The sequence below is a fragment of the Lathyrus oleraceus genome, chromosome 7 (genome assembly GCF_024323335.1).
Source record: "Lathyrus oleraceus cultivar Zhongwan6 chromosome 7, CAAS_Psat_ZW6_1.0, whole genome shotgun sequence".
Taxonomy (NCBI): domain Eukaryota; kingdom Viridiplantae; phylum Streptophyta; class Magnoliopsida; order Fabales; family Fabaceae; genus Lathyrus; species Lathyrus oleraceus.
In genome coordinates, this window is record NC_066585.1 from 295,995,397 (window position 1) to 296,023,370 (window position 27,974).

Below are 27,974 nucleotides of genomic sequence, written 5' to 3' on the forward strand. Positions count from 1 at the left end.
ACGGGTGAAAAAGATTCCGTTGTGGGCTGAAAAAACGTGGGTAGGAAAAACAATGATGACGCTGACGTCACCAGACAAGTGGAGGAACTAAAAAGTTTTGCCAACATTGAGACACGTGGCAGTATCAGCCATTGAGGCGTCAAAGTAAGGTTTCAAAAAATGTATTTCTCTCTTGTGTGTTGAAAATGACATTTTTGGGGGGCAATCTATTAGCTCAAATTTTTGACGCCCATTTCAAATTACCAAAATTGGAAAGCATGTACAACTGGTTTCAACTAAGAATTAATTCGACCAGCTGAGGGTAGACCGACTTAGCTGATTGGATAAAGATCAAGCTTATAGCTGAAATTTTAGAGCAGTTCCTTAGGGAGCAGTTAGAAAACGGTTTCGATCAGAGATTTGAAATTTAAATAAAGGAGGGAAGATTACCTTCGTTAGAAACCGCGAGGATACACGTGGAAACAGAGTGAGCAAACATACGCATGCAGGGCGCCACGTGTATCGACGTGATTGAAGAACCACCAGAGCAGTTATTTCGACCCAGTATAAATATAGGATCTTAGTGTTAGAAAAGTGTGTGTCAAATTGTGTATAAAAAATCTGCAAATTTACTAAGTATTCGTGTGAAGAAGAACTGTAAAACACAGAATGTACGTTGTCTACACCATTGTTTAATCATTTCAAAGCATTATAAAGTTATCTTTACTTTCTCTTTAGAAACGTTTTTCCTTGTTCTTTACTCTCAAACACTTTATTTCTTACTTCGTCATTTACAAGTTTAAAGATCCTTAGTTCCTTTCCTTACTTTGAACTTTTACCTTACAATCTTAAAGATTCCAACGCTTACAAACCTTTTTTATTATTTTCAACCCTTTTACAATTCCTGTCGTTTACTTCTTCTTTAATAGTTCTAAATACTGATTTAAGATTGTTCTTTTGTTCAAGTCACTCTTTTGTCTTCAATTTTTATTTGACGCTTTGATTCGACGTTTAGTTCGATCATTTATTAACGCACGTTTACGAGAAATTTAGCACATGTCCTAAGATCAATCTGATCGATCCTGTGAGTGACCAAGTTTAGAAGTTTGGAAGATCAACGGTTGTTTACCATTTTTCATGGTAAACACCATCCTTTTCATCAATAGGATTAAGTGAGGTTCCATCAACATAACTCCCCATCCTCTTTCCCTTCAAGAAATTTTCCATTACATAACTCCAATGTGAATAATTTATTCCATTCAATAAAACACTAATAGAATGAAGAAAGTCATCTTTATCACTAGCCATTGCAATTACTTATGGAAGAATAATATTATATGATTAAATAATAATTTTATAATTGGTACCACAACTTCCAATTTTTTGTTGAGAATAAGAGTTCTTATTGTAATAACAATTTACTGCTTAGTAACATCAATAAAGATACTTTATCACCGTTGAAACAATTCAATGCAAAATATACTTTTTTCCCTTCCAATACATGAAAGAGGCACTTTATCAGACAATAACAATATACTTCTAATACATGAAACAAAGGCATTTGATCACATACAATAACAATATACAATAGAAGAAAGACACTTTATCACACACAGTAACAACACTGATATGTCACTCACAGTTACATCAACCAACCAAAAAAATAAATTTATGCAAATTTATACCACCTAATAACAATTGCAAACAGAAGCAGAAGCAAAAAAAGTATATGGCGTAATCGAACCTAAATTAACCAAGATATGTGATACCATGTAACATTAGAAATAGTGAAAAAAGAAAGCGGTTAGAATTTCCATTAGAATAAAAAAAGTATCAAATACAATATTTACCAAGTTAATATATACTAAAGTATAAATAAACAATAATACCCTTAGCTCAATTATAATAAAAGATCATTGCACATTACCTAACAAATTTCATATATTGATTTAGTGTATCCTTCAATTTTTGTTGTTCTATCCCTTTGAGGATATTTGTGATATTATTAAAATAAAGGTTATCTTTGATAAGAATTGGGGTTGTCACACATTTGAAAGTTGTTGTTTTGATACCGACTCTATTGGAGTTTATTACCCATAAAATTCACTTTATCCTTAGAAAAATAATAACTAGTCCTACGATTACTTATACATAATTCACACTGCATCACTTAATTATGTTTCTCATGTTCTCTATGCATGTCTTTTAATTATTGAGGAAGATTGAAAAACTTATTATTCAATTATTCTATAACTTATGATAAGAGTTTTTTTTATAGTATTTATATTGCCTATGATGATCACTAACACACATAACTTTAATGATAGTAATGACATCAATTACACTTTATGATTTTAAAGATCTTCCCGTAATGGCATCTAACTTATATTGTTTCTAGATTTCACATGATGTCTCTCTTAAACCTTGGAAAAATACAACAATGGTTCTTCTTGCCTACAAAATTTGTTACGAAGAAAGAATCTTGTAAGGAATTCTCCTAAAAAACATTATAATTAGTCATGGATATAAATAAATGATCTAGATAGCCATCCTTGGATTTTCATATATGAGAGCGAAAGAACAATTATAGAAAGATACTTTATTTTTTTTTCATTATCTAAAACACCCATACCACCATTAATCTCATAAAACTTGGCTAGATGAGTATATGGATCTTCACGATCTATGTTGAGATTTTTTTTTTTTTGATGTTTTGAAGATAAATTCTTGTGTAAACATAATTAAAATTATGATCTTATTTGTTATTTGATATGTGCTTTTGAGTAAAAATAAATAAGACAAGTATGTACTTTATTTGAAAGAAGCAATGATTCTCAATTTTATTATTAAGTCTATTACAAGAAAAAATATTTATTTAAAAGGAAGACACAATATAAAACATGTGAAAGAAAAAATACATACAAGTAACCATTTACATAAACATACCAAATAACAATTTACATAAATATGTGTCAAAGCGGAGGATCAAACTATTTACATAAACACCAAGTAATAATTTCGTAATTCTGGATAACAGGATCACCATACTCTTGAAATATGCTATATCAAGAGGAACATACCTTCTATTAAAATACAAAAGCATTGATAGTAATGTAAATCTGTCATAGAGTGGAGCATCAGCCACTTCTAAATTTTTAAAAAAAAATTGAGAGAGATTTATTTATAAAATATACAATTTAGATCTACAATCTATTTCTAAACTTTAGGGTGTATAATCTAATTCATAAAGTCTAATTAATAATTTCCCCAAGCCTAATAGATTAAACTGGGCCAAAAACTAAGTCCAGCCCAAATCAAATAACAAACAGGGGAAAAACTGAAAATAATAATTATAAAGGGGTACAAAACCCAATTAAAGAAAATATCATGGAACGAAGAAGAAGACTTTACTGATAAAATAGACTCTGAAACAGAGTCACAGTGTTGCATTGTTCTCAAATGGCGAAACTCATCTTCCTCATTCTCACTCTCATTCCAATTCTATGCACTTCCTTCTCCCCTGATAAACCCTCAGATCGTCGCATCCTTGTCTTAGTCGATGATTTTGCAGTCAAATCTTCGCATTCTCTTTACTTCAAATCTCTCCAATCTCGCGGTTTCGATCTCGATTTCAAGCTCGCTGATGACCCCAAAATCGCACTCCAGAGATACGGACAGTACCTCTATGATGGCTTAGTTTTGTTTTCCCCAACAATTGAACGTTAGTTTTGCAAATTTTAGTTTTCCCCCATTTTCTATTGTTTGTTAGATCTTAATCTTTGTTACTGTTTTAGAAATGGGTTTTTATTAATTGTTGGTTTTAGGTTGGGTATGTTTTAAATTTTCGATTTTTTTGTGATTTGTAGGTTTTGGTGGATCTATTGATGCTGCTGCTATTTTGGATTTTGTTGATTCGGGTCATGATTTGATAGTTGCTGCTGATAACAATGCGTCTGATTTAATCAGGGAAATTGCTACTGAGTGTGGAGTGGACTTTGATGAGGTGATTATAGTTGATTTTTTTTTGGCTGAATGAGTTTTTGTACATTGACATTTCTTAGTTTTGTGTTTATGTTATGGTGGTGAAGTGTGGTTGGATGCTATTATTTGTATGTTGGTTTTGGTCATATATCTAAATTAATACTATCTTTTTATTTGTTTTATTTTTCCTAGGATTATACTGCTATGGTTGTAGATCATGCTGGATATGCTGTTTCCTCTACTGAAGGGGATCATACGCTGATTGCTAGTGATGATTTTATTAAGTCTGATGTGATCTTGGGAAGCAAAAAAATTGAGGCAAGTTTGTTGTTAATTAGTTAACTGCATTTCGCTCAACTGATTTTATGTAGTTGTTTTTGCTTATTTACTTTTTCAAATTTTGTTCTTTGTTTTAAAGGGGCGGGAAGTGGCTTGTAAGTCACAGGCAAATGCTTCCTATAGACTACAATGTTTTTTTAATGATTTTTTCATTACATGCAATGCAACAGGCTCCGGTGCTTTTTCAGGGAATTGGACATTCATTGAATCCTTCTAATAGACTGGTAATAATAATTCTTAATCTTAGTTGTTTACATTAGTTTGGTTGCACTTCTTTTATTAATGTATTTCAATTCAGGTGTTGAAAGTTCTATCAGCATCTCCTACAGCCTTTTCTGCCAACCCAAAATCTAAGTTGACTAGTCCTCCATCACTCCTTGGATCTTCGATCTCATTAGTTTCAGTTATACAGGTCTGTCAATATCTCATTCTCCTATTGTGTATGCGTCATTGTATTGTTCGCTATCCTCTTCTGTAACTTTTTTGCTTATTGCTTTTGGGATATGCATGGAAAGTTAAATTCTCAATGTTTGTTTTTATAATTTTGTTGAAATTATCCATTTCATTCGTGCAATAGTATAAATGCAAAAATATATTTGTTTTTGAGTATCTGGCTCTGGTGTTATATATGTATAGAATATTTTCACCTTTATCTTGTGATTCCATTTATTGTACACACTTTACACACATTTTACTGTTCATTGCATAATGTTAAGATTTTTGAAGTGATTGATTCTGAAACTAAGTTCTGATTCCTCAACTATTATTCCAATTTTAATTTTTCAGGCAAGAAACAATGCTAGGATATTGATCTCTGGCTCATTGAGCATGTTCAGCAACCGGTATGAAAGACTCACATGACCTTGTTATCCCGGGTTTGATAATGCTAAATGTGTAAACTCTGAAGCTCATTTTACTTTCATATACTACTTTCATATACTATGATTTCTTTTTGCAGATTTTTCAATTCAGGCGTGCAGAAGGCAGGCAGTCCAACCAAGTGAGTAAAGTGTTCCGCTTTTTCTTTTTCTGTTCTGTTAAATATTTGCTTTACTCACTGCCGGAGAACCTTACCGTCTCTCTTATGGTTATTGTGGGGTGAACTTACTCTGCATCCAACCTACACTAGCCAATATGTCTCTTATAGTTCAGAATATCATTTTTAGTGAAACATACTTTCTATAACAAAAAGTTAAGTAATTTCTGGTTTTTTATCTTTGAATAACAGACACGACAAGTCAGGTAACGAGCAGTTCTTGACTGAACTTAGCAAATGGGTTTTGCATGAAAGAGGTCACCTCAAGGTAAGATCAAAGTACTTCAGCCAATTTTGTTCTCAATATTCACTTGTTTTAATATTTGACGTAATCATTTAGCATCAACAATGTTAATTAATATGCTGTTGCTTCATGTTGACATTTAGGCGGTGAATGTGAAACACCACAAAGTCGGGGAAACTGATGAGCCATCGATCTACAGGATCAATGATGATTTGGTAATTTGAATATCATTTCATTACTGATGCATGCCATGTTTTCTTTAATTGAAAATTGACATTCGCTGATGCTTGCTTCTCAAATCTTTTTAAAGGAATACTCTGTTGAAATTTATGAGTGGTCTGGGACAACATGGGAACCTTATGTAGCTGACGATGTTCAAGTTCAATTTTACATGATGAGCCCCTATGTCTTGAAGAATTTAGCAAATGACAAGAAGGTTCTTTTGAATCTTCTCTTGAGCATAGGCATATTTTGTCTATAATAAACTCTTGATTGAAATTCACGGGATTGCATGTCCTCTTTCAGGGTCATTATTTCACATCGTTTAAGGTTCCTGATGTCTATGGGGTTTTCCAGTTCAAAGTTGAGTATAATAGACTTGGATATACAAGCTTATCTTTAGCAAAACAGGTAATTGCAGATCCTCTGATATTTCAGTATTCTTAAGATGTTGATCTTTATGGTACATAGCTATCTATGTAGCCTAGATACTTCAAAAATGGAGAAGTATCAGTGTCCGACATGTATACAATACCCCTACATGTCTAATACTTCCCGTTACGTACTCAAAGTATCCAATAATATTTTATTCTTTTGGAAATATTTTCACCAATTCTTCTCAAATACATATCTGTAATACTTCTCAGAAACATCTTTGATACTTACCAACTAAAGACACAGTTGTCTTCCGGATACAATACATTTTCAATTTGTCATACTAACCAAAGACACAATGACACTTTTTCGTGTCACATTCATATTTCATACTAGAAATAATATAGATCCTGTATCCCAGTTGTATTGTACTAGGTATTCGGGCTTCTTAGATTGCTATGCATTATTTATTAGCTTTGCCTATGCATGTAGTGAAACTGGTCCTAATTCTATGTTAGTTATTGGATAAGACTATGAGTTTGTTATTGGCAACATGTAGTTTTTGAAACATTTTACTTTTCTGGATTTTAGATTATAATTGGAAAAGCACAACAATTCATGATTTGTATTGTTTATCTCCCCTTGTAGATTCCTGTTCGTCCATTCAGACACAACGAATACGAGAGATTTATCCCAGCCGCCTATCCTTATTATGGAGCAGCATTTTCGATGGTAAGGGATAAAATCAATGAAGTGAAATATGATATCGAATTTCATCTTTAATACATTCAAAGCCCTTAGGGAAGGGAAAAACCAAAAAGTGCATTTTTTCTCTAAATAATAACTGATCTGCCTTCAAGTACTGCCAAATATTGTAGTCTCTTTCTTGCATTGAAGTTACTGTTATTAGGCTATTGTTCTTTATAACTTTTCAGCTCGCAAGATGCAATTAGATCTATGTATGTTATGCAGGTGAATATTGATAATTCTTTAGGGCTTTTATGTAATAACCTTTGAATTGTGATGCAGATGGCAGGTTTCTTCGTCTTCAGTGCTGTTCATCTTTACAACAAGTAGATCATTGCACGAAGTTAATGTAGTCTGTAACATGGGAGTTGTACTTATATTGAGATTGAAAATTTTGATTAGGCAATGATAAAAATCATAAGACAGGTGTTTCTAACTTTATTATAGATGTTACTCTTTTTATTATTATTATTCTGTCATTTGAATTTTAGTATTTAGTTATGTGAGTACTAATCACTGTAGCAAACCAATTACTGAAAATTGAAATGACATGAAAAACCACACTATCAAAAATCAGCTTCATGAATATATCTATAAGGGCTTTTGGCAGGAGCATTAAAGCTTCTGTTTTTATCTTTAAGAAACCAAAAACAAAACTGAACCAGCTTTAGTATGAGAAAAATGCATTGACTAATAGACCCTCTCTAAATTAGACCTAAAATATGAGTTGACATTATAATTTATCTTGGACATTGTTGAATGCACTCTTAGTGGTGCTCACCCCTACGTAAAAAAAATTATAAATGTCCTTCAAATATGATAATGTATTTTTGGACATACTTAAAAGTCTACATACACCACAAACACTTTGTAATCAAGCCACCTTCATTTTGTCATTAATTAGTACATTAGTGTATATTAGTGTATTTCGAGTAATATTATCGCGTCAGATCTTCCTCCTTATTTTCCAACCGAATTTACTCTGAACAAAAAATAAGAGCTTGTGAGAAATGCCATTTCAATCATTTTCCAACCTTTTTCACAATTTTTACTGTACTGTGTCTAATCTAAGAATTTTCTCGATCTCTACTCTACTCCATTTAATCCAAGAGCTTCTAGTTATCACATTTGATAATTTTTTTTAATTTTTTTTATGTGTGATGCATGCATTACTTAAATAGGTTGTTTACATTCATAATTCATAATACGTAGTTTATTGAGGCATGTGTTGACATTTTTTTTAATGTTTAGAGTATAGGGCATGTTGGATTTGTGCATTTTATGCTATTTTTGAGTTTTATGTTTTACGAAAGTGCACTTACATATTGTCTAAATTTGATTTTCTCGACTTATGAAAGTGCACTAATGTATTTTATCTATTCCTTAGCTTGTCTAATTTTTCATGTTTGTCATTTGTGTTTGAGTTCTTTTTGATAGGACTTTTCTAATTTAATTATAAGTAAAATAACTAACAACTAAGATAGATTGAAGCACGGTAGAGTGTCCCAACATGCATATGTTTGCAGGGAGAGCGCCCCTCGTGACCACCAGTTGGTGTCAGTTCATTTGATGCGAAAACACTCACTTTCGTAGTTCAGGTGTCTCCGACTTGGTCTTTCCAAAAGCACGTGTCACTTACTGTTTTCCCAGAAGTCCCCAAAGTTCAACTTGACCTGTCTGCTGCTGATACTACTGTTCTTGAGGTTTTTGAAGGAGATGTAAACCATGTTGCTAGGTACATATGAGATGAAGATGTAAAATAAATACATATTTATTATTTTAAATATATATGTTATAATATTTGAACTTTTTGATGATTTAGTTTTATACAGTACCGTGAGACTATAAAATGCATCAATCACGATAGGAAGATTGCGAAGCTGCACTAACCTGAAGAGCAATAGTTTCATGATGTCATGCAATTATTTGAGCTACAAGATTTATGCATGACTAGTTATAATGTTATTAACCATGGTATGCTTGTCTATGTGTAGACAATAAACAAATATATCACTTTCAATCAAAGTGGACAATTGTTCGTGTTGATTCAAATCATACATGTTACATTTTTTTAAAACATTTCTTAGTGCTCTGGCCGGTAAGAAGGGCCAACGACCGCGACCCAAAAAAATCAACAATTCACTCAACTTCTTGTAACACAAGGGATTACCCTAGGAAAGATCATAGGAAATCCAAGTACATGATACATCCACCGGCTCCCCGCATCCCACGTATAGAGAATAACACATTGTTGTAACCGCCCACTATATAAAGAGCATGCACGCCAATTTTAGGTACACAATTTCAAATTCAAATTTCATTCACTCATCTCCCTCACATACTGACTTGAGCGTTGTTTCTTAAGCCACAAGAGATCCACCGCCTCCTCTTTCTTAAGGCGATGAAAGTCAAATCGATGCAAACACTCTAGTTCATACATATCTCCTATAACCTCTACAGATCACTGGATCTATTCCACAGGTCTAACAAGGAAAACCTCTATTCATATCTCCAACACCACTAGCATTACCTAGACCAGAAACATTACGTGGTTTCCAATTGTTAAAAGCAAATCTCAGAGTACAAGACGCAAAAAAGTTGTTGAACAATATGTGCAACATTGTTTGACAACAAAACTCATAAGCAATAAAGGAAAGATTACTTCATATGGAAGAAAGTATACACCATAAATATCCTAAAAGTAACACGGTGCAAGAGGATGTCTTTAGAAGAGACCAAAAAATCGTTCCCAATCCGTGATCGTCACGATGAGAGGAAACTTTGATATCTCCATACCACCAGAGAAGAATGAAGCATCAAACTCCTACTTACAGTCCTGAATCTTTGACTGTTTCATGCAAGTAGTTGTAAAAGTAGAATAAGCTGAAAATGGCCTTAAATGTTAGATCTTTGAGAGTGGTATAAGGCCAGATAGCTCCTTCACTGGACAAGTTAGGGTGCATGGAGGCCTGTAGTTTGAAAAATCTTCTAAATAGACCACACTCTTTCATTAACCTAAAGGAGAAACTTAATGCCTTATTTGACAACCTGACTGCGACAAATACAGGTTCTGGCCAATCCTTTGGTAAATACTCCCATGGGCGGAGGGATAAATCTATCTAGGGAACTTGTGGCCAGTGTGACAAGTACACTTCTCCGAACACTTCTTGAGAGAAGATTTACCAAGAGTTCGCTAACATGGAATTTCATAAGGACGGGATCAGAAACCTATTCTCTATTGGAGAGTCTTCCAGAATTGACAAGAAAAAATTATGCCACTTTCACAAAGGCCGCTGTCACAACACTGATGACTTCATCCAGCTGAAGGATGCCATTAAGGATCTAATGAAGAGGAGTTGCTTATCCGAGTATATCAAGGGAGACAAGAGAGGTAGAGAAAATTCGCCAAAGAGAAAATACCCTTCCAAAGATATAGATATTGTGAACATCAGGGAAGGGACCAACGACAAAGATAAATGAGCAAGTAAAGGGAAACACCTACACATTGCATCTATCACTAGAGGCGCACCCTGGGCGAACATCCCGTCCAAGGGGACGATGAAGAGACAAAAAACTAAATTGATGGCCTTCCATAAGAAAGAAGGAAGCACATCAGCCAAGACCCTGGATAGGTCAATGCTCGGTTCCTAGGATAGAGAGAAAGATGAGGGGGACCCCGAATGAGGTCTTCCCCTAGTCATAACTGCTATGGTCGATCATTTTGACATCTCCTGGATATTGATAGACAATGATAGCTCCTGTGAGATAATGTATTCAAAGTTGTTTGAGAAAATAGGCCTCAAGAAATAAAATCTATGGTCCTACAAAAGGTCAAACTCACAGGTGTTTAACGACACGACAACCTGTCCATGGGGGTATGTTGAATTGATGATATCTATGGGAGAAGGAAGGGATGTCGTGACCATAAAATATTTGTGGTCTCTTGTAAATGTGTCTACAATTGATTTCTTGGAATACCTTTTGATGTTTCCCTTGACACCATGGCCTTACCGGTTCACCTCAAACTTAAATTCCAAAACTTTCACAGTGAACCGATTACAATCAACACTGGCCTCGAGGGAGCCTAAAGGATATACCAAGCACTGTAGTAGGACCAAGGGGAATGCGAAGCCATTGAGATATACATAACATCCCTAATTTTCCAACTAAGGAGCATGAACATCATGCCTCTAAGAAATGTCCGACCCGACGAGATGTAAAGTAGGGAGAATAAGAGATGTCAAGCCCATCCATTATGTTTTCAACTTGATATTTTATATTTTTTCTTGTATAACTAATTCCCTCGTAAAATGTAAAGTTACCTATAAATTATTAATGAATAAAGCGCAAATTCTTAAATATTTATTTTCTTTATGATCAGATAAGGTACCAACGAGTTCAGGGAACAAATGAAGTGATCAAAGCCCTAACACAAAGACTTTAGAGGTGTTGTTGCAAATACTAAAAGCGTACAAATAAAGCAATGAAAACACAACAACGCAAAGCACATACACATACACAAAGAAAATAGAAAAACCACTATAAAGACTGTAAGACCCCAATTTTGGCCCTAAGATCCCTCATGGCATCATAGCATTGCATTTGCAAAGCCTCAAGGATCATAAACATCTTGGTTCCCTTTGCCTTTGGGTGGAATCTCTTGTGAGCTGGTTTGAGATCACCAAGCATGCTTAAATTGTATATTATTGCTTTTCTCATTTTTATTTACTAACTAAAAGCACAAAAATATGTCACTAACATCTTTTGTTTGTAGCTTGAGCAATCACAAGGTCAAAAGCTTCTAGGAGATCATTGGTGCAATGATATGGCCAAGAGAAGATGAGAGCAAGCATGGTAATGGTTCCTGAAGCTCTCATATACCAAATATGCCTCCCTAATATCTCAATTCATCATTTTGATCAAAGCAAGTCAAAGGGTTTGAGGTTTGTGTTCCAAGGAAACCCTAATTCATCTGTGTACCAAGTGTGCCTTGCTCATGAAGCAACCTCAACCCATGGTCAAATACAATCAAGGGAAGTTCTTTCATTCATAATTTCATGCATATTTGGAATTATGTGAGTACCCTCAATCATCAATTCATCAAGATATGGGTTGTGGACTTGGAAAGTTGATTAGTCAATTCATCTGACTATTTTGACATGCATTAAGACCTAACTTTTTATGTGTTGGTCAAATGGAGATGATCCCAAAAGAAAAAATGTTCTTAAGAACAATATGAACAACTTTCATGTTCATCACAAATTTATTTGAAGCTTGGAAGGTCATTTACCATTCCAAGACATTATAGGTCATTTTGACTGAAACCCTAATTTTGGGTCAACTTCCCAAGAACATAACTCATTCATTTTTTATTATTTTAAGGTGGGATAAAATGAATTGGAAATCTTATTGTGTCTACTTGAAATGTTATGTTGAATAAAATTTCAAAATCTCAAAAGAAATACATGTGATAATGCAAAACATTATAGGTCACTTTGGACCAAATGCATTGAAAGGCAAAAAAGTCCAACTTCAAGTGCCCATAACGTCTTCATAAAAAATCCAAATGATGAAAAATTTAAGTCCATATTAATTGTATTGAAAAGATCTGCAACTTTGATGTTGGAGGTTTTTCCATTTGAAGCTTGCATCATCAAAACAGAAGGGCTTGAAGTTGGACCATTTTGGCAAAATTCTCAAAGGCATGCTTTTCACTATGAACTTCATGGCCTATTTTCATAAATTTCCACACTCCAAATGAGTTTTTTCTCAACATAACATTTGTTACTTATGTCAAGACCTTTCCAACCATTACCCACATGCTTATGTTTGGATTTTCTAATTGGCATTTTCGAAGAGCTAAAGTTTTAGGCACAATTATGAAATTCATGTTGAAACTTCATGCACAAGCCATTGCCTTGCAAACTACACGTCCATTTCAAGTTGCTTGGTCATCAGTATGCAAATACAATTGAGTTTGGGCCTTCCACATGATCATACAAGCCCATGTAAGGAAAATCCATTTGCCATGCACACGAGCAAACTCACTTGTTCAGCCAATTCCAGCTATAAATACATGTGCTATGCTTCATTATGAACTAACCTAAAGGCGCCTAAAGCTCTGCAGAAATCAATTCCCAACCATACCAAAGGAACTAAGTTCACATTTCTTCAAAATTTCAGATCTGAAATTCAATTGAATTGGGTTGAATCTTCAGATCTAAAGTTCCTAAACCTTCATCATCTAGTCCATTGAAGTTCTGTTTGGCAAAAGGAAGCAAGGAAAGAGACTCAAAGCTTCACAATTCAAAGGTGTGCATCAACTGGTTTTTTCTTCGAAACTCCTTATTCTTTGATCTGTTGGCCTTGATATTGTGTTGTCTGAAGTCCTCTCTATAGATGCATCATTGCTATATGCTCAATTTTTGAAATCCATGAAGTTCACCATGAACACCATATTTTTCTCCTTCTGATTTCTCTTACTATAGGGATCTAGAAGAGAAACTAATGGTACAGGGGTGATGTACATCACCCCAACTTTAATTTGGTATATGGATCGTGAGTTTTGGTTAACTTTTGCAAACCTGCAACTCTGGCCGGAGCTGGTGTGCTCGCCGGAGAAGACGGTGGTGTGCACCACCCTCCACCATGCCAGATTGAATTTGGACCATTGGATGCGCTTCCCACGATCTAATTCCGGCCCTTGTTATGTTTGACTCCATTTAATGCATGGTACCACGCGCTTGACTCATGTACACGGTAAGCGCACACTTGAGAGCCTTCTGATCAGCCACGTCAATTAATGAGGCTTGATCAGACGCTCGTGGTTTTTTCTGATTTTTATAATTTCCATTTTATTTCATTTAACTTCAAAAATTCATAACTCTCTCATTTTAAATCCAAAAAATATGGGACCAATTGCATTATTTCTATTTTTAATTCTAGTTTCTAAAAATGATTTTTAATATTTTTTATTTTATCATTTGATATTTTTTGTGAATTTTCTCTTTTCTGGTTATTTTTAATTCATTTTAAATAGTTTTTGATATTCAAAAAATACAAAAATATTTTCTCAACCTATTTGAATGATGATGGATCTATGAAAAATATTCTCATCAATTTTTTAATTGATTTGAGATTTATTTGATATTTTAGTTCAATTAGGTTATTTTTATTCATTTTTAATTGATTAAAAATAGTTTCTGACTTTTAAATGCTGAAATTTTTTGTCAAACTTTGTTTGACCTTGTTGAACTTGGGATAAATCACTTGGACTTTTCAAAGTTGATTTGAAGTGATTTTGAAGTTTGACCTTTCTTTAATATTTTAATTCAAGTTTTATTTGAATATTAAAAAAAATGCCAAAAATATTTTGTTCATTTCTTGACTTCCAATCTTCATCTCACTTCTGTTTTTGATTGTTTGACCATGATCCTCAATGTCATTTGGTCAACACTTGTTGATTGGTACATTCTATTTCATTTAATGCTCTTTATTTTTTTTTATTTCCATTTCCATTATTCATCTCCTTCTTCATCTTCTTTTCCTTTTGATCAATGAGTTAAAGATTGATAAGCTAGTATTGATTATGAAGGTTTAATCTTCCTCAATTCAAATCTAATTCATCTTGATCAAATGATCTAGTGAATGGCTTTGTATTAAGGATAGGTTGCTTGCTAAATCATACAAAAGGCTTAAACCAATACAAGATCATTTCTCTTCTTCTTTTTGGCATGGCAAGTTGTTGGAACTTGGTTCACTAATTAAGACTTCTAACTTGTGTTGTTGCCTACATTATTATTGATCGGCCTCAGATAGTTGTGACTTCTACATAAGTCCAATTACGATTGCTTAACATAGCGCTAAATTTGCCTTATGACACACTAACTACTAACACTAACCATTAACCATTAACATTTACTTTTTGCACTTTACATTTATGCAATTTACTATTCTTGTACATATTATTCATTTGCTTTTTTCCTTTGCTCATTTGAGCACATGTTTATGTTAATGCAATTTGCCTTATGCTCACTTGAGCACATAATTGTGTATATATCATTGTGCTTGTGTTTTGTTTTGATTATTGTGGACCAAAATGCAAAGAAATGGACAAATGGACTTAGACTTTAGGACTTTCCCTATGCAAATTTGGAGTCAAAGAGCAACTAGGCATTGGACCTTTAGAATGCTTAATGTTGAAGATAACCTTGAAAGGACCAACTTCTAAACTCTTCTTGTCCATTACTTGTTTGTTTGCTAGAACCTTTTAATGTGCGTGTTCTTGTGCTAGGGATTCCAACTTGATTCAAATTGATGAACCATTACCATGAGCTTCTAAGAGAGAGGGATCCAAGATACATTGAGGAGCTTTCCAAGAGTTCACTTGATTATTGATTGCTTGAGTTTATGCTTATGTGATTGCTTATTCCAAAGGATGGGAGATACTTGGATCATCAATATGATCTCAAGAGAGGAACTCCATTTGTGGTCTTGCTTCTTATCCCTTATCTCTTGTATGTTTAGGACTTTAGCCATTCTTCTTCTTCTCTTCACTCTAACCCAAGCCAAAACCTTTGTGCAAACATTTAACACTTGTTTTCAACATTAGAAACCTAAGCCTTATGCTTTTGATTTTCCAAACTCTTTTCATAATACTTATTTTGAATTGAACCTTAAGTCAAATTTGACTTTATTTTGTGAATACTTCTAATTTGTAAATACAACTCACTCAAATTGTTTTTGTGGTTCCAATGGCCACCTTTGTTAAAACCTTTTTCATAAACATTAGCCATAGGTTTGAGTTATCATAGTGGTTGATGTAAACCTCACCATATCCTTAGTGATTGAACTATAAGTCTTCCATACTTATTATAAGGTGGATCCCTCACTAGTATGTTGAAGCTCTCCTCACATGGTGGATTGTTGGTTTAGGTTGAGTTTTCTCCCTTTGATAACAAAAGACCTTAAGGCTTTTGACAAATCAACTCACCAACTTGTTTTGAGATTTTTACCCCGAACTACGAGGTTTTGATCCTAATTTTTTTGAAGATGGTACGTAGGCAATGGGTTTATCCATCCAAACACAAAATGTAAATAACTTGTATATTCTCTTCTTATCTCTTCAATCATGTTTGCACAAACAAAATTTCACCAAACACTAACCTTACAACCAATGTCAAAAGGGCTCCCTAGGAGTACCTAGGATGTTTTGGGTGCTTAAAACCTTTCCATTGCATAACCAACCCCCTTACCCAGATCTCTGACATTTTTACTAGTTTTTGATCCGATAAAACTTTTAGGTTTTTGTTCGCTTTCTAACCATTCCTTTGGATAAATAGAAGTGCGGTGGCGACTCGATTTGTATGATTTACCTTGGATTTAGTCAATATCTATAATGGTAACGAATACCCCGCTACAAAGACAATAACAATCCACCCTCATCTGGTAGCTATCTACTTCATAGGCTACGTTGGGTTGGCCACACGTCAACATCGGACCAGGTATTCACCTGAGGGGAAAAGGTACACACCCTTGTGCAAAAAAGGTCCTAAAGAAGTCAAATAAACTTCGAGAAAAGACCTCGTAAGTTAGCACAAAGCCCGAAGCAATTGACTCAGGATAAAATTCAAAAGCCCTAAATAGTTAAAAGCAATATTACATCGTCAATTTCATTCATTCATACTTCCCAATGCAAGGTGTTACACAAAAGAGAGGAGAAAGACACAACTAATCTCTAAGAGAGAAGACTTTTCCCTATTTGATAATTTGGTACGACCTCACTTGCTCCCTTGAAATAAACAAAGGAGATTAAAAATGCTCTACCTGATGCAAAACATTTTCAAATGACTATGAGACGACTACAAGACTAGAAAATGATTATTCGTTTAATTTTTGAGAAGGGAAGCATTCTCAATATGTAGGCTTTCAAGGTCTCCCTGAACAACGCAAAAAGTCATCTTCATAGTTGATAGAGTGACCCGTGATGAGGCTAGAGCTTTATCCTTCTTGGCTACGCCCCTCGCCAAGAGTATTACCTGATCGACTAACGAGCTAGGGAGATTAAGGCCACACAAGGATTCAATTATCATGGTAAGAGAAACCTAAGATTTTTGTACTTCTTGCATGTATGTATCTCTTTGAAGAGTCAGGTTACAAATACTATTCTCTAACATCTATTTCTTTTAGCGACATAGATTAGACAGGAAAACATCCCAACAATCGACCCCATTAATGGCCAAGTCGGAAGAAGCAAGCCAAATGTAATATACCAACTCGACAAGTCCTCCTCGAGAGCCTCATTGTCCATATTGGCAAGGTAAGAGCAATTTACCTCCAAAGTTGACGCCCAATGTTCTTTTAGAGTATGGGGTCAAAGTCTAGCCAAAAGGATATGAGTTAGAGGACCCGACATGCGCGGCGCCCATACACCTAAACCTATAGAAGACCTCGGGGAGGTTTCTTCTCGAGAAATTGGCTGAATGACCCGATGCAAAATCTTCACCACCGTTGTCGAAGGAGGAATGTTAATCGACATTGAAGAATATGAATGACCACCAACAGTTAAGGCGATTAGGATTCTCTTTCTTAGTTGACAAATGTCTTCCTCGTTCTTCATCAAATATGCAAATAACAATAATTAAAGTTAATATCCTTATAGACAGATGAACTGATGGAAAATGGGAAAGAATGTCAGGAGCTCACCAAAAATGTTTTTCCTTTCCTTCTTAGTACAATCGTCCATCAACAAGCAGGTTCCAATAAGTTGTTTCAAGTGTTTCTTTGAAGTTTCATCCCGAAGAGTAACGCCTCTAACATACCTAATTCTTTGACGAAGGTGACCAACCTTTTCTTTAGATAATGCTCCTCTTGGGACATATCACACTCATTGTAGACGTATGATCCATTCCTTGTCAATAAATGTCCCTTGTTCTAGTACTTATGAAATATACCAGTACACATGTCTGCCGGTCGATCCTTATGCTACATATTGATGCATAGGCCTATTTATGGAGAGTGACAACCAGGAAGAATCGGTTTTCAAAATGCATTAGCTTGATCAAGCTCTGACCTAGTGCATGGTTTATTGAATCACATTTCACTATGAAAAGATGAAAGAAAAGAGATATGGAAGTTTTCTCTCCCCGATATTCACACCAATATTGGAAGACTTTGATATACGTCCAATGGTTTATTTGAATATTGATTCCTTGTATGCTTGGTGATCTTTGTGAGATGAGTTCTATACCCGAACTCGAGTACACTTAGGATAGGAGAATGGCATAGTCTTGTTGACTTGTGTGGAGTTATTCCTTAGCAAGTTGACTTGCAAGTCCATTCGCTTGTTGGAGGTCATGTTGGGATCAATAATGTCACACAAGTAGTTGTGGTTAGACATTACTCTTTCCAATATAGACCTTAGAAGCCAAGGACCTTAGTTTATCAAGCTCATCTTGGCCTATTCTTAGGATGTAGTGCGAAAGTCATTCAAGTGTAAGATTTGATACGATTGTTACGTGATACTACACTCATAAGAGTCTCTCTTGAGAATATTTTTTGGAATACGAGTAGTCGTTCCTCCGATAATATCCGAAAGATGGGATGATGACTATGGGAACCTCTTGTAGAACATGTTTGGCAGGTTAAACCCTAGTACACTCCCTTTGGGTGGTTCTAAACCGAGACCCCATGCTCGTGACTTGCAACAAACCCTTGATTCGTGGTTGATCCGTTCATGAATCCTTAATATCAATGGAACTTGGGTGTTGATAAGGTGTAAACCATAATCCACCAAAATGGATGATTGATATTATGGATAATATGATCCATCCCATGACCTTTGTTTGGTGTGCTTTGCTTGATCCTTGAGTGTGATTGTTGCATTCATGCATTCATGCACCCATTTGCATCCATATCATCAAAATAATAAGAAAATTTTCAAGGAACTTAAGAGGTCTATTTGTAAACTTTCAGACATGGAAAGACAAAGAAGGAATACAAAGAAGTACAGCTTCAGACAACCAGACTTGAAAGAGCTAAGGAATTTGACATCCTATGTATTAGATCCCTTGGGTTTCAAGGCTCGTTTTGGGAAGCTTCTTCCCCTTCTGACTACTCAGGTGGATGAAGGGATGATGAGTGTATTGGTGCAGTTTTTAATCCTTTGTACCGTTGCTTCACATTTCTGGACTTTCAGCTTTTGCCCACGCTTGAGGAGTATGCCTATCTTGTGGGTATACCTATCCTAGACCAGTTGCCGTTCAGTGGCTTGGAGAGTATTTCTACTTCTCGAGAGATAGCTGACATGTTGCATATAGGTGAATCTCTGGTTGGTGCTCATATGACTACCAAAGGTGGAATTCAAGGTCTCCCTTCTGAGTTCCTCATTGCTCAAGCTACCGTGTATGGGAAGGCCATGAGTGAGGATGCCTTTGAGGCCATATTTGTACTTCTCATCTATGGGTTAGTGTTATTCCCCAACATCGACAAGTTTGTGGATGTGAACGCTATTAGGATTTTCTCTACTCTTAATCCCGTTCCGACTCTGTTGGGTGACACATATTTTTCTTTGCATATGAGGAATGCAAAGGGTGGTGGTGCCATTCTGTGCTGTTTTCCTCTGTTGTATAAGTGGTTTATTTCTCACTTACCACAGACGGTCGCCTTCAAGGAGAACAAGGGATGTCTATGGTGGTCCACGAGACTTATGTCTCTCACTAATGATGATATCTCTTGGTACAACCGTGTGTATGAAGGTGTGCATATTATCGACTCTTGTGGTGAATTCTCCAATGTACCTCTTCTTGGTAAATGTGGTGGGATTAGCTATAACCCTATTTTGGCACGCCGTCAGCTCGGGTTCCCTCTAAAGGATAAACCCAATAACATTCTGTTGGAGCGTGTGTTCTTTCAGGAGGGTAAAGATCCCCAAGGCTTGAAAGGCAGGATGGTTCACACTTGGCGCAAGATCCATAGGAAAGGAAGGAAAGAGTTGGGTCCTAAGAATTGTGTCGCTTTGGAGCCTTACACTACTTGGGTTAGGAAGAGAGCTTCTGAGTATCTCATGCCTTACGAATATCCGAGACCTACACCTTTGGTTGAAGATGGGCCGTCAACCCTCCCTGACCAAGGAGTAGAGGAGTCGAGAGACGAAGACCGTTCACGTGCTTGGATCCGTGAACGAGAAGAGTTGCTTTAGCAGATCAAGGAGAAGAATGCTCTGATAGAGTTCCTCGAGCATCAGGTTATTGATGATCCTGATGACGCATGGACTTCTCTGCTTCCTCAGTCTTCTAAGTTCTGGAAGAGGAAGTATGATCGACTCGTCAAGGAGAAGGCAGATATGGAGGCAGCCTATGAAGAGGAGGTGAAGAGGCTTCGTGCATCTTATCTTCCCGTGTCCCGAGCTTTAGATGATTGTTTCTAGGGATCCATAGGATGATCATTTTCCTTTCCTCTTGTATTGTATTTGGTTACCAATGCTGTACTTCTTTGGTGTAAAAAAATATTTTCCAGGTATTATTGACAAGATGTTTTCATATGTGATACAAGTATAATATTTCCCAAAATTTGCAAATAGAACTCTAAAGTTCCTCTAAGATAAAAACAAATCATATGCACAAACATTACATGCATCATGTGCATAAACAGGTTTTGCTCCAGGCTTCTTGACCTTTGGTCTAAATATGTGTTCTTCATTTATTTCAAAGACAAGCTGACTCACCGGTACTACACCAGAGCCAACTCTTCAAGACTGATGGATCATTTGGAACAAGAGAACTGCGAGCTGAAAGAGGAAGTAGCCAGATTGACTTCCCTGATGGAGTCATTCTTAGCCGCTCAGAGCCAGTCTTCTCCAACACCCTCAACTCCTCCCCAGAGGACGGTCATTTCTGAGGTCGTAACTTCTACTGTGCCTACTGCAACAGCTCACTTTGCGCCATCTATGCCAGCCGAGTTCCCTTGGGGAATGCCCGCCAACTTTATGCTAGAGGGTTTTGCTCCAACTCTTGCTTCTTTGTCGGCATCTAGCCCGGTCTTTTCAGTGCCACCTCTTGTCGTGCACACTTTACCAAGGGTTGAAGATACCATCTATCATTCTGAGCCATCTGAGGGCCCAAACGTTTATGAGAAGATAAATGACATGAAAGACCAATTCCTTGAGCTTCGCAAGGAACTGAAGACTTTGAGGGGGAAAGACCTCTTTGGTAAAAGTGCTGCTGAGTTGTGCCTTGTTCCCAACGTGAAGATCCCTATTAAATTCAAAGTGCCTGACTTTGAGAAGTGTAGATGTTTGATTGGCTGCATTTTGTGTTAAAACACTAACTGTACTCTGATGTCTTGACTGATGTCATGACATGCTTTGTAGATGTTTGATTGGCTGCATTTTATGTTAAAACACTAATTGTACTCTGATGTCTTGACTGATGTCATGACATACTTGAGTAGTATGCTGCAGGTTTAGCTAATACAGGATTTACTGAATGTCAAACTAGATGTTATGACATTCTTCCATGACAGTAAATACTGAACTATAGAATAGTTGGTTTTTCTGTTATAGCTCAGTATTGAGTTCAGTCTGTTTTTCAGGAGAGTAGCAGACCTGACACATGTCCTACTGTCTGAATGTCAAACTGAATGTTATGACATTCATCATTGACAGCATATACTGAATAATAGGCAGGTTGGTTTTTCTGCTACAGTCAGTATTTATTTCAGTCTGTTTTTCAGGAGGATAACAGACCTGGCATATGGCCCATTGTCTAAATGTTAAACTGGATGTTGTGACATTTATCTCTGACAGCTGATACTGAAGTATAGACTGGTTGGTCTTTTATAGTTTAGCATTTAGTACACTCTGTTTTCAGGAAAATAACAGACCTAGCATATGGTCTATGTTCTGGACGTCAAACTGAATGTTATGACATTCATTCCTGACAGCATATGCTAAAGTGTAGGATGGTTAGTTTTTCTGTTTCAGTATTTTTCTCAGGCTATTTTTCAGGAATCCAACAGCTGAGCTAAAATCCAGGAAACTAACAACTAAGCTACAATTAATGGACCTAACAAATAGCCTATTTGTTAGCACCCTAATATGTGGAAATTAGGTTAACTTGCTTAACCTTATTTCTAGGAAATACAAGTACAAGGCCCAAGTGCTGCAATATAAAAGGATGGAAATCCTGATTTCAGAACTTAGGGGTTTTAAGCGTGAAGCATTCATTGTACCATCATACTTCACTGCTGTATTTTTATGTGTGTCTTGTATTAGGTGTAACTTGTGAGCCAAGCAATAATCACCTAGATGATTGCATTGGACTAGGGTGTACATTGAGTTGTAAGTGTTGTGTCACTCTAAGCTTTTAAGCGTGAGTGCTGTGTTTCTTGATTAAAGCTGTTAAGCACAATCAAGAGTTGTTTGAAGTATAACTTCGCATTTAACTTTAAAGTAATTAAAGGTTGTAATCACTGTGGTGATTGAGGGGGAGTGAGTAAGAACTCTGATCTTAGTTTAAGATTGAAATTGCATTGGGTAGGTATTAAGTGATAGGATTAAACAGTTGGTTTAAGGTCTGAATTAATACTACTAATAGTGGATTTCCTCCCTGGCTTGGTAGCCCCCAGACGTAGGTGTGTTTGTCACCGAACTGGGTAAACAATTCCCTGTGTTATTTACTGCACTTACATTTACCTGATGTAAACATTCCTGTCTGCGCAGAATCGGATATCATAACATCCTGTGTGACATCGATAGTCTGTTAACTAGAATTTCAATTGGCATCAGAGCAGGCACCCTGCCTGTTAATTTCTGGGTGAGATCTAGGGACGTTACTTTCTAGTACCATGGACAAGGATGTAGGATACTCAAATAGACCATCCATGCTGGATGGTTCTAACTATGATGACTGGAAACCTCGTATGATAGCCTTCTTGAGGTCTCTAGATAGCAAGGTCTGAAGAGCTGTTAACAAGGGATGGGAACATCCAACGAAGACAGGTAAAGATGGAATCATTTTGCAAATTCCTGAAGAAGAGTGGGACAAGGAGCAAGAGGCACTAGCCCTTGGAAACTCTAAGGCCTTGAATGCACTATTCAATGGAATAAATAAGAACATCTTCAGACCGGTGCATCACTGTGAGCTGGCTAAAGAAGTTTGGGATACTCTCAAGATAACTCATGAAGGTACCTCCAAGGTGAGGATGTCTAAACTTCAGATGCTGACCACCAAGTTTGAAAATCTGAGGATGAAGGAGGATGAGACTATTCATGACTTCCACATGAATATTCTTGAAATTGCCAACACTTCTGGTGGCTTAGGAGAGAAAATAGCTGAAGAAAAACTAGTAAGAAAGATTATCAGATCATTGCCAAAGAGATTTGCCATGAAGGTCACTGCTATAGAAGAGGCTCAAGATATCTGCAATATGAAGGTTGATGAGCTTATTGGTTCTCTCCAAACCTTTGAAATGGGCTTATGTGAGGATGTTGAAAAGAAGAACTAAAGCATAGCTTTTGTATCAAATACTGAAGAGGATTCAGAAGAAGGAAATATTGGAGGTGATGAAAGCATTTCAGAAGCTATAGCCATGCTTGGAAGACAGTTCAACAAGTTCATAAAGAAGGTTGATCAAAAGGGCAGACCTAATGTCAAGAACTCTTCATTTGACATCAGTAGAAGATCAAAATATGAAGAAAAGGTCACCCGAGGCAAGGGAATCCAGTGCCATGGATGTGAAGGTTTTGGTCACATTAGAGCTGAATGCCCTACCTTCTTCAAGATGCAAAAGAAGGGGCTATCTGTCACCTGGTCTGAAGGAGATTCTGAGAGTGAATCTGAAGGAGAATCGGCTAAACATGTCATTGCACTAACTAGTGTTTGTGCCTCTGATGATGACTCAAGTGGAGATGAACTTACCTTTGATGAACTTGCTGCTTCATATAAAGAGCTATGTGTCAAAAGTGAAGAAGTGTGTATCCAAGGAGAAAAGCAGAAGAAACTCATCAAGGAGCTGGAAGCTGAGAAACAGAAGCATCTGACAGTCATAGATGGTCTAAATGGTGAGATATCATTGCTGACATCTAAGCTAGAACATATGACAAAATCCATCAAAATGCTGAATAAAGGAATTGACACCTTGGAAGAGATTCTAAAAGTGGGATAGAAGTCAGGAACCATGTCTGGTTTAGGCTTTGGTAAGAAATCCTCAACTGAACTCAAAAGCACAAAGGCTGAAGTTCAGAAACTCAAGCAGAAGTCACAACCAATGTCACAACATCAGGGAACTAGGAGGAGTAACCATCAGAAGAAGAAATTTCAGAGATGGAGATGTCACTACTGTGGTAGATTTGGTCACATCAAACCCTTCTGCTACAGGTTGCATGGTTATCCTAACCAGACCCCTCAAGTCAGACCTAAGCAGAAGGCATCTAAGCATAATGCCCCCATTAAGAAACAACAATGGGTTGCTAACCAAACACCTCAAGTCAGACCTAAGCAGAAGGCATCTAAGCATAATGCTCCCATTAAGAAACAACAATGGGTTGCTAGACTAGCTCACACATCTCTAGGGGCATCTACCAGACAAGACTGGTATTTTGATAGTGACTGCTCAAGACATATGACTGGGATGAGTAACTTATTGGTGGATATACAACCTCATACTACCAGGTATGTGACATTTGGTGATGGAGCTAAAGGAGAAATCAAAGGTGTTGGTAAGCTGGACTATCCTGGAGCTCCAAAACTGAGTAATGTGCTGTTAGTAAAAGGACTAACTGCTAATCTTATTAGCATAAGCCAGCTATGTGATCAAGGGTTCAATGTACAGTTCACTAAGGAAGCATGTGTGGTGATGAATGGATGCAATCAGGAAGTTATGAGAGGAGCCAGATCCAAAGATAACTATTATCTGTGGGAATCTAAAGTCTCAAACTACTCCTGAAAGTGCCCCTTAGCCAAGGAAGAGCAGGAAGTGAAGCTGTGGCATGGAAGACTTGGACAACTTCATTTAAGAGGAATGAAGAAGATCATATCCAAGGAAGCAGTTAGAGGAATCCCAAATCTGCTTATGGATGAAAGAAAAGGCTGTGGAAAATGTCAGGTGGGCAAGCTAACCAAGATGCCATATCCCAAGATGGGACATCCAAAATCTTCCAAACTTTTGGAACTGGTACCCTTGCACTTAATGGTACCTATGCAGATTGAAAGACAAGAGTTGGCCTCACCTATTAGTCCTCATCAAAATGGTGGAGTTACAAGGGAGAAACAAAATTATGTATCATTATCCACTGCAGAAGCTAAGTACCTAGCATCTGGTAGCAGGTGTTCCCCACTGGTATGGATGAACCAGATGCAGACTGAGTACAATGTCACTCAGAATGTCATGACATTGGATGTTACTCATGTTGACAAATTAAGGGGCAAAGTGGGAATGTGTCCTTCTGAGAAATTATAGCAACTAATGATGTTAGCTATTTACTGTTTAATAAGTCAACTTATTAAACATTTGATAGTTCACTCTGATCGGTCAACAAATAATAGATACTGCTCGTGCAACAAGCGTTACCTATTCCATCGTTTCAACTTTCAGTCTTGCAAGCTTTCTCTCAAAGAAACTTTTCATTTCTCCTCTGAGATATTCACCATGTCGCACCAATCCGACTCATCTTCCTACACGACCATGTCTGATTCCTCTAGCTCTGAATCATGCAACCCTAACAGGGAAGATCCTGTGTCTGACTCTGCGAATACTCCACATGCAAGAAGACCTAAAGAAACTGTCTCAGGCTTCTCCTCAGCAATCGCGCTTGATGAACAAACCAGAGAAGGCTCCAGGTATGTTCACAATGCCATTGCAACTATGGTGGCTGGAATTTTTTCTGGTAATCGTAAGGTTCTTGGGGTCTCAGTTCCCTTAAACACGATTGTACCGGAAAATGTTGTTTGTCAAGAAAATACAGTTTCCTTAGGAAAGAATGTGTCTGATGATGCTGAGCAAACTGATGCTCATGAGGGGTCAAATATTGACAAACCCTTAGAGAAGGTGGGTAGTGAAGAAGTCCGTGTTACTCATGATGTCAGTGACAAACCTAACTGTGAAGCTGAAACAGTTAACCTGGAGGAATTTTTTGATAATGAGTTGTTGACCTCAATTGTCCCTAGCATAGCCAAAAGGGTTAGGACTAGGAGAGAAAAGAAAACAGTGGTGCAGAGGTCCCCAAAAAGGAAGATTGATGTGTCAACTTCTCCCAATCCAAAGGTGGCATAGAGTTCCCTCAAGAGGAAAGGGCATGGTCCAACAAAATCTTGGATCAAAGGGGTGCCCAAGAAAATGAAGACCAAGTCTGTTGTGGTGGAGTCTGACTCAGATGTCCCATGTGATGTCACAACATCTCTGTCAAAGAAGAAGCCAACCACTAGCAAGCTGGCAGCTAGTGTCCCTGAGGTACCAATTGACAACATATCATTCCATTTTGCTTCTAGTGTGAACAGGTGGAAGTATGTTTATCACAAGAGGCTGGTTGTGGAAAGGGAACTGGCTCAGAATGTTCTGGAATGTAAGGAGATTGTAGACCTTATTCAAGAGGCAGGGTTAATGAAAACTGTGACTCAACTCTCAAAGTGCTATGAGATTTTAGTAAAGGTGTTCATTGTCAATGTGTCTGAGGAATGTGCTGATGGAAAGTCTAGGGAATTCAGAAAAGTATATGTGCGAGGCAAGTGTGTGAACTTCTCTCCCTCAGTAATCAACATGTATTTGGGAAGACCTGATGTAGCTCAACCTGAGCTTGAGGTGACTGACAATAAAATCTATCAAGTCATCACTGCTAATCAAGTCAGGAAGTGGCCTTTAAAAGGTAAGTTGGTGGCCAGCAAACTCAATGTCAAGTATGCTATGCTGCACAAAATTGGAGCTGGCAACTGGGTGCCCACCAATCACAAATCTACAGTGGCTATAATGCTTGGAAAATTCATATATGCTGTTGGAACTAAAGCCAAGTTTGACTATGGAACCTACATTTTTGATCAAACCATGAAGCATGCAGGAAGCTTCAGTGTGAAGGGGTATATAACCTTTCCTTCCCTCATATGTGGTATTGTGTTGAATCAAATTCCAAACATATTAACAGAAAATGATTTTGTGAAAAGAAGAGAGAGTCCCTTGGCCTTCAATCATAAATTGTTCCTAGGGAAGCATGTTCCTGACATTGCCATGGCAACAGGAGAGACATCAAGTGTTTGCAATCAACCATGTAAAGCTGCTGTCATTGCAATACTCAAAGAAACATGCAAGGAGTTAGAGGCAAGGAAGCTCACTTTGGAAAATTTGATTATCAAATTGGAGATGACTGAAGATGATGTACTTGGTGAAGCTGCTGATGCTGCAGAAAGAGTTGTAAGACAAAGTACAGAGGGTGAACAGGATGCCAATCCTGATGATGGCACTGATGATGATGCTGACTCTGAGTCAGATGAATAAATCCTTTCCTGTGTTTCTGACAAGTGTGTGTAATTTATTTTGTTTTGGGCTGTAATTTTAAGTGTTGCTTTGGCAACATTTTTGACAAAAAGGGGGAGTAACACCTGTGCCCCAGGACAACAAATTTGCTATATGCTTGAACATATATTGAAGATCCTCTAATCCAGAGGTTGTGCTGCAGCTTGATGTTCACCTTCTATGTGTGATGAGTGTGAGTGTGTTGCTGTTTACTATCTGCATGTGTGCTGTTGTTTGAAGTTTTTATTTAACTTCTATGTGTGTTGCTGTTTGAAGTTTCAATTTAACTTCTGTGTGTGCTGAGTGTGCTGCTGTTCTGAGTGTATTAACTATGGTAATTCTCTGCTAGGATGTGTGTGTTCTCCGTTCCTGTGAACTCTGTTGTGATGACAAGTTGTTTTAGCCAAAAATTTGCCAAAGGGGGAGTTTGTAGATGTTTGATTGGCTGCATTTTGTGTTAAAACACTAACTGTACTCTGATGTCTTGACTGATGTCATGACATGCTTTGTAGATGTTTGATTGGCTGCATTTTGTGTTAAAACACTAACTGTACT

At 36.8% G+C, this 27,974-nt stretch overlaps 2 protein-coding genes across 2 annotated transcripts; both read left to right on the top strand.

The window, feature by feature from the left end:
• The first annotated feature begins 3,368 nt into the window (after nt 1-3,368).
• LOC127108419 (dolichyl-diphosphooligosaccharide--protein glycosyltransferase 48 kDa subunit) lies at nt 3,369-7,388 on the top strand. Its single transcript, XM_051045879.1, has 13 exons — nt 3,369-3,700; nt 3,846-3,982; nt 4,153-4,278; nt 4,470-4,523; nt 4,598-4,711; nt 5,086-5,141; nt 5,258-5,299; nt 5,528-5,603; nt 5,723-5,794; nt 5,890-6,015; nt 6,105-6,209; nt 6,822-6,905; nt 7,203-7,388. The coding sequence occupies exons 1-13, from the start codon at nt 3,439-3,441 to the stop codon at nt 7,248-7,250; spliced, it is 1,302 nt and encodes a 433-aa protein (XP_050901836.1). The 5' UTR covers nt 3,369-3,438; the 3' UTR covers nt 7,251-7,388.
• Nucleotides 7,389-25,601: 18,213 nt separating this feature from the next.
• Nucleotides 25,602-27,401, top strand: LOC127103507 (uncharacterized). The gene is made up of 3 exons (XM_051040760.1): nt 25,602-26,059; nt 26,414-26,637; nt 26,758-27,401. Exons 1-3 carry the CDS (start codon nt 25,602-25,604, stop codon nt 27,399-27,401), a joined length of 1,326 nt encoding a protein of 441 aa, XP_050896717.1.
• Nucleotides 27,402-27,974: the final 573 nt, after the last annotated feature.

What these genes read in the sequence shown, in the direction of transcription:
- LOC127108419 (XM_051045879.1), top strand. Translation starts at nt 3,439, where the DNA reads ATGGCGAAACTCATCTTCCTCATTCTCACTCTCATTCCAATTCTATGC. An exon ending in TGAATCCTTCTAATAGACTG is followed by an intron (nt 4,524 to 4,597) that starts GTAATAATAATT and finishes ATTTCAATTCAG; the next exon opens with GTGTTGAAAGTTCTATCAGC. An exon ending in ATGAAAGAGGTCACCTCAAG is followed by an intron (nt 5,604 to 5,722) that starts GTAAGATCAAAG and finishes GTTGACATTTAG; the next exon opens with GCGGTGAATGTGAAACACCA.
- LOC127103507 (XM_051040760.1), top strand. Translation starts at nt 25,602, where the DNA reads ATGTCTGATTCCTCTAGCTCTGAATCATGCAACCCTAACAGGGAAGAT. An exon ending in GAGGAATTTTTTGATAATGA is followed by an intron (nt 26,060 to 26,413) that starts GTTGTTGACCTC and finishes TAGTGTGAACAG; the next exon opens with GTGGAAGTATGTTTATCACA. An exon ending in CAGAAAAGTATATGTGCGAG is followed by an intron (nt 26,638 to 26,757) that starts GCAAGTGTGTGA and finishes CTGCTAATCAAG; the next exon opens with TCAGGAAGTGGCCTTTAAAA.